The sequence below is a fragment of the Fukomys damarensis genome, unplaced genomic scaffold (assembly GCF_012274545.1).
Source record: "Fukomys damarensis isolate Sample0158 unplaced genomic scaffold, DMR_v1.0_HiC HiC_scaffold_13, whole genome shotgun sequence".
Taxonomy (NCBI): domain Eukaryota; kingdom Metazoa; phylum Chordata; class Mammalia; order Rodentia; family Bathyergidae; genus Fukomys; species Fukomys damarensis.
In genome coordinates, this window is record NW_022900925.1 from 9,201,834 (window position 1) to 9,211,782 (window position 9,949).

General features: G+C 46.0%; 1 protein-coding gene and 1 non-coding gene across 2 annotated transcripts; both read left to right on the top strand.

The window, feature by feature from the left end:
• Nucleotides 1-2,059: 2,059 nt before the first annotated feature.
• On the top strand, nucleotides 2,060-2,707 carry Rnf222 (ring finger protein 222). Its single transcript, XM_010614951.1, has one exon. It carries the CDS (start codon nucleotides 2,060-2,062, stop codon nucleotides 2,705-2,707), a length of 648 nt encoding a protein of 215 aa, XP_010613253.1.
• A 5,067-nt stretch (nucleotides 2,708-7,774) lies between these two features.
• Nucleotides 7,775-7,846, top strand: Trnae-uuc. Its single transcript has one exon. It is a non-coding gene; the product is annotated as a tRNA-Glu (tRNA).
• Nucleotides 7,847-9,949: the final 2,103 nt, after the last annotated feature.

The window sequence follows — 9,949 nt, forward strand, 5'->3', positions numbered from 1 at the left end:
GGATGGGTGGGTGGGTGGGTGGATGGATGGATGGAGAGATGGAGGAATTGCTCCCATATACCTTTGGGGAATTATAAGATTCAAGGGTATGTTAGCAGTTGGTTAGCTTAAGAAAATCACAGTCACCTTGATAATAACCATGTTTAGACATTTGCAAGTGTATTATGAAATGGAAACACAGAAATACCAGAATAATCTTAATTTTTATCCATTATTCATCACTGACCTAATAATCTACTGGCATCTTGTTTAGTTATTCTGAGATGAGCTGCTATCTATCAAAGGGGTGTGACTTTTCAGACAAGGGGTCTCTAATCTCCACTTTGGGAGAAGAGGGAGAGAAGACTTGGCCTGCCTTACCAATGACACCTCCCATTTATTGAGCACTAACTGTCACACTCTTCAATCACATTAGCTCACTTAATATCTCCAACAAGTCTGGGAGGAAGGTGGTACTATTATTTTCAGCCTACTCTCACTGAAGGGAAACTGAAGCTCAGAGAGGTCAAACATCTCGGTTAACATTATACAGAGAGCAGGGAAATTTGAACCCAGCTCCATCATCTGGGTTCTTGACAGCCCATACACATGAGGGGGCATGCTGACTATGTCAGAGATCAAAGCTGGAGACCTCTGCAAAGGTTTTGGGGCTTCCTTCACAGTTCTAGGACTCCTATCACCACCTCCACATATTTTCACCCTTTCTTAGTTACAGGCCATTTTCAACCTGGCAAAAGAGACTTGGAACCTAGCCAAAAGAGAGAAGAGATTCCAAACAACTTATGATCTTTATAGTTTGTCCTTCCTAGTAGTTAATCTGTTCCCATCTGTCATCTGTTAAGTCTGGGGGCTATCACACAGCTCTGTTTTGTGTGTCTTAGGGGTCTTTTGCTTGTCATTGATGAAAAATATGTATCAATAATAAGCAAGCATCATTTCCCCTCAAAGAGGCTATTGTAGATAAATCAAGACTCCACAGTTGTGATACTTGAAAATTAAAATACTGTACCACACAACCAAGCAGGTATTCCCCTTCAAAGCTCTTGTCATTTCTGTTGTGAGTATCTCTGGGGGTCTTGCCTTCACTCTCGGATATGGTTTTAAATCCACTGTTATACTGACTCCATACCCTCTAGTCAAACAATAACATGCCACTAGATCACTCATTTGTTTTCTCACCATACTTGGCTCCCACTGACTTTGGTGGCCATTTCCAAAACATACTACAGATTCTCCAAGGGTTTCAAAGTCTGCCTTTGCCGAGGTTAATCAGAAGGTTCTCTGACTGACTCGGGCAGCCCTATAAAAAGAATGTGAAGAAAGACTGAGCATGAGATGGTGGGTGTGTGGCTACACTGAGGGCCAGCAGGCATTTGCGTGTGTAAGTTCTAAGCTTTATTTTTAAGACAGTCATTGTTTTATAGCCACACTTAGCACAGAGGAATGCACTCCAATGACTGGCGGAAATCGCATGAGTCAGCCCAGGCCAGCTGAGGGGTAAAGGCTGAGGGCTAGCAGACACTGTTCTGAAAAATGGCCTCTGTGAGTGGAGGTCTGGACTGAGGCTGGGTGTGCATGTTCTTGGCTACCTCTTTGTCCTGGGAACTGGGTCTTCCGGCCTTTGCTTGGGTATCGACCCGAGAAGAGGTGAGGTGGTGACCTCACCATGAGCGCTTGTCACGGTTGAGGTGAGGCATCGGGTATTTCAGGTACTCTGCACACTTCCTTCCAGCGTCCAAAATGGCCGGGATCTCTCATCCCCCAATACCCTTTTCTGGAAGCACCTGAGCATCTCCTCCTAAGGCTCTTAGGCTCTAGATCTTAGTTCGAGGATTCGATTCAGGTAGACCACTGACAAGAAGCAGCAGAAGAAAGGAAAGTACACTGGAACTAGAAAGAAAAGGAAACAACAAGAGCAGGTATAAAGCAGGCAGTGGTCCTAGGGAGAGAGTGAGGAGAGTGGGAGTTAGAAAGGGGGAGGAAGAGAGGGGAAGACCCGGATGTTCACCACCCTTCATTCTCCCCCTCCACAGCTAAGCCCTGCCTTCTCCGAGGGGCCATGTCTGAAGGGGAGAGCAAGGACAGTTCGGGCAGTGAGTGCCCAGTGTGCTACGAGAAATTCCGGGACCTGGAGGGTGCCAGCCGGACACTGAGCTGCGGCCATGTGTTCTGCCACGACTGCCTGGTCAAGTACCTGCTCTCCACCCGGGTGGACGGGCAGGTACAGAGGACCATCGTCTGCCCCATCTGCCGCTATGTCACCTTCCTCAGCAAGAAGAGCTCCCGCTGGCCCTCCATGCTGGACAAGAGCTCACAGACCCTGACTGTGCCCGTGGGCCTGCCCGTGCCCCTGCCCTCCATGCCCTCCCCAGACCGCGCGGGCCACACAAACCCCCTGGCCACGTCCCAGCCGGTCTGGAGGTCATCCTCGAGCCAGGGGACCCAGCTGCCCTTGGACCTGCTGCCCAGTCTGCCCCGGGAGTCGCAGATATTCATCATCAGTCGCCACGGGATGCCCCTGGGGGAGCAGGACAGTGTGCTGCCGCGACGCAGCCTGGCAGAGCTCTCAGAGGTGTCCCCGGCCCCCAGCGCCACCCGATCTTTCTGCTGCCGCTCACGGGCTCTCCTGCTCATCACCCTCATCGCAGTGGTGGCTGTGGTAGCCGCTATCTTGCCCTGGGTGCTGCTGGTGAGGAAGCAGGCCTGAGTGGTGGCCCCTGGCGAGACAGCAGAAGAAGGCCTGGCCTGAGTCCTGCAATGGCAGCTGCCCTGCCCAGTGGCCAGGCTGGCCGTGGCGTGGGCAGGGGCAGACATGGTGCAACCAAACTCTGAGGAAGGCCTGGAGCAGAGGGGGGCACAGGGTGTGGCCAGTTTGGAAGTATACTGGCTTTCTCCCCACCTACACACACACACACACACACATACACACACACACACACACACCAGCAAGGCACAGGGTGTGGCCAGTTTGGAAGTATACTGGCTTTCTCCCCACCTACACACACACACACACACACACACACACACACACACACACACACACACACACACACACACACACACACACACACACACCAGCAAGGCATAGGCATGAGGGGAGGCTGGGAGCTGAGATGCCCATGGGTGACCTCCATGTGGATTCTTTGCAAATACCCCTCCCCTAGGCTAGAATTCAGCAAGCTGGGAAGATGGCTGGTCGGTGACCTCTTATGGGCATCTTGCCCGCCAGGTGACCTAGCTGAAGTCAGGTGGGCCTCTCTGGGGACAAGGACGCTCTGCTGGCCTGTGCCTGTGCCCTGCCAGCTGGGGGCCCAATGGCAGACCTGGTGTGGCCAGAATTCTCCCTTAGGATTCTGTAGCTTCTCATGGAGAACAAATAGAAGGTTGGTGCAGGGGCTTAGGCAATGGTTTCCTGGAATCTTAGCCCCACACCTAACCCTGCAATATCGCCTCCCCCGAGTCCTCCCTGCCTCCAACCCACCTTCAGAGTGTGTTCCCTGAGCAAGAAGCTGATCTCAGACACAGTGGCACAGGGTTTCTGGAGGAAGCAACACAAAAGGAGGGAGCAGAGAGCACATCACAAAACAGGGTTGTAGGTAGACAGGAGGCCCAGGTCAGCAGAATGGCTGCAAACAGAGCCAGAGGTTTTCCTGAGCCCTCCAGGCCCAAGGAGTGCACCAGATTTTGAGTCTCAGCGGTCTCCAGGTTGGAGCTGAAGGCAGGGAGTGCAGGGGATGCTTGACAAGGTAAGACCTGAGTCACCTGAGAATTATGTGGGCAAATTAACCACTGGGGGCTCCTGACTCCCTCCCTGCCCAAGTCCTCCCCCTCATGACCCAGCCACTCATTAGAGGCCACACCAGCTGGGCCAGTTTCCCAGGCAGATTCTCAGGCTGAGCTGGGCGAGGAAGGGTGGGGAAGAGAACAGCTGTGCTTGTCAGGTACTCTGCTGTCTCAACAAATGCTGAGAGCCAGGTGCTATTTATCTGGGAACCACAATTGGACTATGCTGGGGACCCCTGATGAGCCTGGAAAAGCTAGAAGAGCTTTCCCTAGAAAAGCCTGAGGAACAAGAATTTAGGAACAGTTATTGGCTGCTAATTGAGGTCCATATTCAATCAAGACCTTATGCCACTGTAACAACAACAGAATCCCCAGCAAATGTCATACACAGATAGGGTAAGCACCTCAGGGATGCAGCAGCTAAGCCTCCACAACTGGTACCTCCCCTTATCAAAGTTCACTATCTATGGGGAAAGAAAAAGCACTCAGACTCTTATCTAGCTGTGTAGTGGCTGTCATTTGGGAGTCATTAGGGAATGGGGTCTACACCACAGGAGATATTTATGACATGGGGGGGCAGTTAGAGCACTGACAGACTTCCTTATGTTCTTTCCAAGACTAGATAAGCACACAGATGCTATTGGGGGGTGCTGTAAGTGGATTCGGGCAATATTTATTATAGGAGCAAAAGTAACATTAATTTTACAAAGATTCCAATGAGTCTGTCTTCACCTCAGCCAGGCTGCTTTAAACAGTGTCATAAATTTCTAGGAACCTGATTTGAGTCTTTTCAGCTGCTACTGTGTTTGCCAAGAGTTTCTTTCAAAGACCCGCAGTGTTTTCATATCCTTTACCTGCAACTTGTAGATGACACTTCTTTTATTTTTAAAGAATGCCAAAAGCTATTTTTTAAATAAAGCTATGTATTTTCTCAAAGATTCCAGAGACATTGTAATGTATGTGGGAAGCTACCGGCTTGGATTCATGGGATAATTCATGTTAGATGAAAAAGACAGTTTGAAAATAGAAATGTAAGAGGCCCTTAAACATTGATTCAGCCGGGCTGGGGATTTAGCTCAGTGGTTCTGCTTCCTGCCTCACAAGTACCAAGGTCCTATGTTCTAATCCTTGGTACTAAAGAAAACCACAACACACTGATTCAGCCACCCTTGTAAAAGAAATACAAATTAAAATCCTCTTGGCATTCTATTTTTACCCTTTAGCTTGTCTAAACCACGGAGGTTCAGGAAGGCAGGTAAATTGTTGGTAGAAAATATATTGGTAAAACCTTTATCAAGGGAGATTTGACATTACCAAAATTTCCACTTTGACCCAGAAGCTCCTGTTCTAGAAACAGAATAGGACGCACTGTTACACAGTGTATAGATACACCAGATACACCTGTACATATAGACAGTGACATGCACAATGCTGTACAATTTCAACATTGTTGTAGTAAAGGATTGGAAAAACCCTAAATATTAATCAGTAGACAACTAGTAGCCAGGCATGGTGGTGCACATCTGTAATCACAGCACTCTGGGAGGCTGAGGCAGGAAGGAGCCCAACCTGGGCAACTTTGCTGATTAGCAAGACTCTATCTCAAAATTAAAAATTAACAAAAAGGGCTCGGGATGTAACTCATTGTGAAGGCCCTGGGTTCAATCCCAAAAACAAAAAAGGAAGGATTCTATGGATGATGACACAGAACATCCCTAAATACAATGGCAAATGGGAATAAGCCAGGTGGAAAAGAATGGACACCAGATACTACAGTTTATGAGAAAGAGGAAGAAATGAGAATTTACATTCTTATTTGCTTGTTCCTGAATAAAGAAACTGGGAAGATACAACAAAACAAATAACAGTGATTATGTATGGAGAGAGATGAGAAGCTGACAGGATGTGAGTTTTCATTTTACTTTTGTGCTTTTCCATTTTGAGGCCAAGTAAATGTATTATCTATTGAAAAATTAAATTGAGGACTGAAGGTATATAGCTCAGTTGCAGAGCTTGCACTTAGCATGCACAAGACTTTGGTATCAATTCCCAGTGCATGTGCATGCACACACGCACAACAAATCAGCCTGAAAAATATTAAAAGTTAGACGTGTCTTCAGTGTACACACCCATTGCCCGATAGGAAGATTGCCCCAAGATCATTAAAGAACTGCCAAACCACCAGTCCTGTGCTTCCAGAGTGTCAAGATACTGGCTCCTGAGCTGGTTTATCTGGTTAGAAGTATGGCATCTTATGTTTAATATGCACCCAAGAAGTAAGGCAAGAAGTTTAATCTCAGTGATCCTGTTTCTGTGGATTTCTTTGGTCCCCATCATTTGATATGTTTATTTATTTATTTATTTATTTATTTTGGTACCAGGGATCGAACTCTGGTCCGTGCGCTTGTAAGGCAGGCCACTGAACTGCTGAGCTAAATCCCTGGCCCCCCCGATATGTTTATTTTGATTCCCCTTTGTCTATCTTTGTTTCCTTCTTAAATAAAAATTTTTGCTTTAAGCAAACACCTTAGGTTAGGGCACTGTAGGATAATAACATCAGATAGAGGATGACAGACAGATGAGAGATAGATAGATGACAGATACTAGCTACACAGAGGGCTTGAGGTTAAATTTAAACTGTTGTTTTCTTCCTCCTCTTGTCCAAAGGCACCCGTAGCATTGTACACACACACATACACACACACACACACACACACACACACACACACATACTGCCACCTTCCATGGACACATGAAGTCTCGGTATACCAGGCAAACTTAGGGAGTCACAACACAGGCCCCCACCTTGTCTACCTAGCTTTTCAGAAAGTTCAAAGATGACTACAAAGACTTCCCTATCCCTTACTTCATGTGAAGTGGCTATACACACACAAGCATGTGCACACACACACACACACACACACACACACACGTACATGCACTGCATCACATCATCTTCTGAGGGACAGGTTATTATGGGTTTTTTTTTTTTTTTTCCTCCTGGTACCAGGAATCAAACACAGCACCTTGCACTTGGGAGGCAGGTGCGGTGCTACTGAGCTAAATCCCCAGCCCAATTATGCGTCTTTGTTGATATGACTATCTCCTTCCAGTGTTCCTTCAGGGGAGGCTAGATCTTATAGATCTTGGTATCTTTGGCCTAACACAAAATTTAGTAAATAGTAAGAACTGAATATAAGATTTTTCTTCTTTTTTTTAGGGGAGTACCAGGGATCAAACTCATGACCTTGCACTTGCTAAGCAGGTGCAGTGCCACTGATCTAAATACCCAGCCCACTTTTTGTTTTGTTTGTGACAGGGTCTCATCATGTAGTTCAGGGTAGCTTTAAACTCACTATGCAGCCCAGGCAGGCCTAGAGCTCATGGGATCCCCTTGCCTCAGCCTCCTGATTGCTAAGATTACAGGCATGGTGCTACCATGCTCAGCAAGATAAATATTTATATAATGTATGCCTATATGAATGAATGAATATAATGGTTTGGTGTCTAGAAAAAAGTTCACTTCCCCTTAGGCTTGAAATTTGGATATAATCCCTGCTTTGGTGTGTCTGAGGGCTCCAGAAAATGATCCTAAAGAGCCAGTTTAAAGGATCTTTTTCAAACAAGGTAATAGGTGTGTGGGAAAAAGAAGCAGCAAGGGCAGCTAGATAGACAAGGTTACCAGAGGAATGAGCAGGTGAGGCTGAGACATCAACAGGCACTGCTTAACAACCAGGCTACTGAAAATTTGCATCTCTGGATACAGTTTGTGGCTCAACAGTCTTCCCACCGTATAAAGTGGCCACACTGTCCAAACAGTGGGGTGGGGGAGGTTTAATCTTGATGACTCAGTGTTGGGGTAGAGGGAAGGAAGGAAAGGAGACCCAGAAAGCAGGGAAGTGTCAGTGAAGGGAGGTGAGGAAGTAGTCTGTCTTGGGAAGAGAAGTCAATGCTAAGGAAGGTCTAAAGAGGAAGTGCATCGAGACAGTTCTCCCACATGGTCTAGCGGTTAGGATTCCTGGTTTTCACCCAGGCGGCCCGGGTTCAACTCCCGGTGTGGGAAGACTATCCTTTTGACCAGGTGTGGCAGCCTATGCTCTTTGGAGGCTGAAATTGGAAGATCCCCCTGAGTTTGAGGTCAGTCAGAGCGACACAGCAGAGATCCTGTTTCAAAACACGAGAAACAAAGAGAAGGGAGTGAGACCTAATACCGAAAAGAAACGCAGTTTAGGAAGGTAGGAGCCTTCAGCAGCTCCCTGCGGCTTTGAGCATTCAAATCAAACTCAGCTCAACCTGGAAGACCTGGGCTGCCCTTGGCATGCCTCGGCCACAAAGACCTGGTCCCTGGAAAGAAACCACTCCTTCCCTCAAGCTATTCTCGCTGCCAAGTGGAGCTAACCTTAACTTCAACTCAGTCACGGGTGACCTCACAGCAAAAGTATTTCCTGACCCGCCGCTCTCTTCTGCCCAGAAGCACCGAAGCATCAAAGGCAGCTGATTCAGCAAGCATTTTACCTGTGGTCCCAACCTTGTAGGATCTGAGGTCTCCCTCTCCTCTGGGACCAGGACTTCCGTGAGCATGCACTTGGACTCAGCTCGTGGCTCTAGTGTCTAGTTCAAGGCTGACCTGAGAGAGATGCCACAGAAGCATTTGTTCATTAGACTTGCAGCCAAGAAAACCTCAATGAGTTTTCAGTTACAAATAAAACCTGAAGTGGTTATTCTTTCCTTCCCAGCATATTTAAGAACAGTTTTTCAAAGCCAGGAGTGGTGGCGCACACCTGTAATCCCAGCATTCCAGAGGCTGAGGCAGGAAGACCGCTGTGAGTTCGAGACCAGCCTGGGCTACACAGTGAGTTCCAGGTCAGTCTGAACTACACAGTAAGATCCTGTTAAAAAAACAAAAAAAAAAAAAAAAAAATTTAAAAAAAAAGGAACACAATTTTTCTTGTTTGTGTGTGTGCTGGGGATTGAACTCCATGGCAGCCTACCACTGAGCTGCATCCCCACCCCTATTCATTCGTTTATTTATTTATTTGGTTGGTTGGTTTTGAAATAGGGTCTCACTGTGTAGCCCAGGCTGGCCTCAGACTCAGTGATCCTCCTGCCTCAGCCTTTTGGGTGCTGGGATTATAGCTGTGCACCACCATACCCAGCTTATTTTAATTTTGAGATAAAATCTCACTAAATTGCTCAGGCTAGCCTTAAATTGACAATCCTCCTGCTTCAGCTTTCTGATAGGTACAATTCTCCAGAGGCATGTGACACCATTCTTGGCAATACAGCTACTTTTTTTTTTTTTTTTTTGGTACCAGGGATTGAACTCGGGGGTCCTTGCACTTGCAAGGCAGGCCACCGAACCGCTGAGCTAAATCCCTGGCCCAACACAGCTACTTTTTTTTAAAATTGAGTTTATTGGTACAATATAAGTATACAATACAGTTACATTCATTATTGGGATCTTGTACCTTTACATAATAGGTCTTGATTCTCATTTTTCCCCTTGTCCCTGCCCTCCCTTCACCCTCTCCTCCTTTCCCCATTTACAAACACTTCATTTCCATTTTTTCAATTTCTCATATTTTTTTCCTCTCCCTTATTACCTTTCCCCCACCCTTCCCACTTTCCCTACACCTTTAGCCCTTTACTTCCTATTTCACATTATTAATTATCTCATTAGGATCCTGTGTACTATTATAGTTTTTCACACCAGAGAAACTATTCGGTATTTCAGTTAAAGAAATCTCTGTATGAACATTAAAAATAAGGAATCCTAAAATAAAACTAAAAAGGAAAGTAAAAGAGAAAAGGCAATGATGTAAGATTAAAATAATCCTTAATTCTGAAGATGAAAATGGTCCCTGAACATATTTAAATTGCTTCTTGCTCTTGTAGTCTTGTCTTATTCTTTTTTTCATTATTTAGAGAATACTTTATTAGTTCCTGTAAACAAACCCACATAGATATGACCTTACATATTTAATACAGTGTGTTACCCCTGTACAAATGGAAAAAATAAAAAATAAAAATAAAAAATTAACATTTCTAGACCAATATGGCTGTCCATTTCTGTACAATGCCAACTCAACACAGTAAATTGGGATAACTGTTTCCAAAGTTGACAGCACCATTAAAGTTTCCAAAAATTCAAATTATATATATATGT

Bases quoted from the DNA above. Each gene is read 5' to 3' on its own strand.
- Rnf222 (XM_010614951.1), top strand. From the start codon at position 2,060: ATGTCTGAAGGGGAGAGCAAGGACAGTTCGGGCAGTGAGTGCCCAGTG.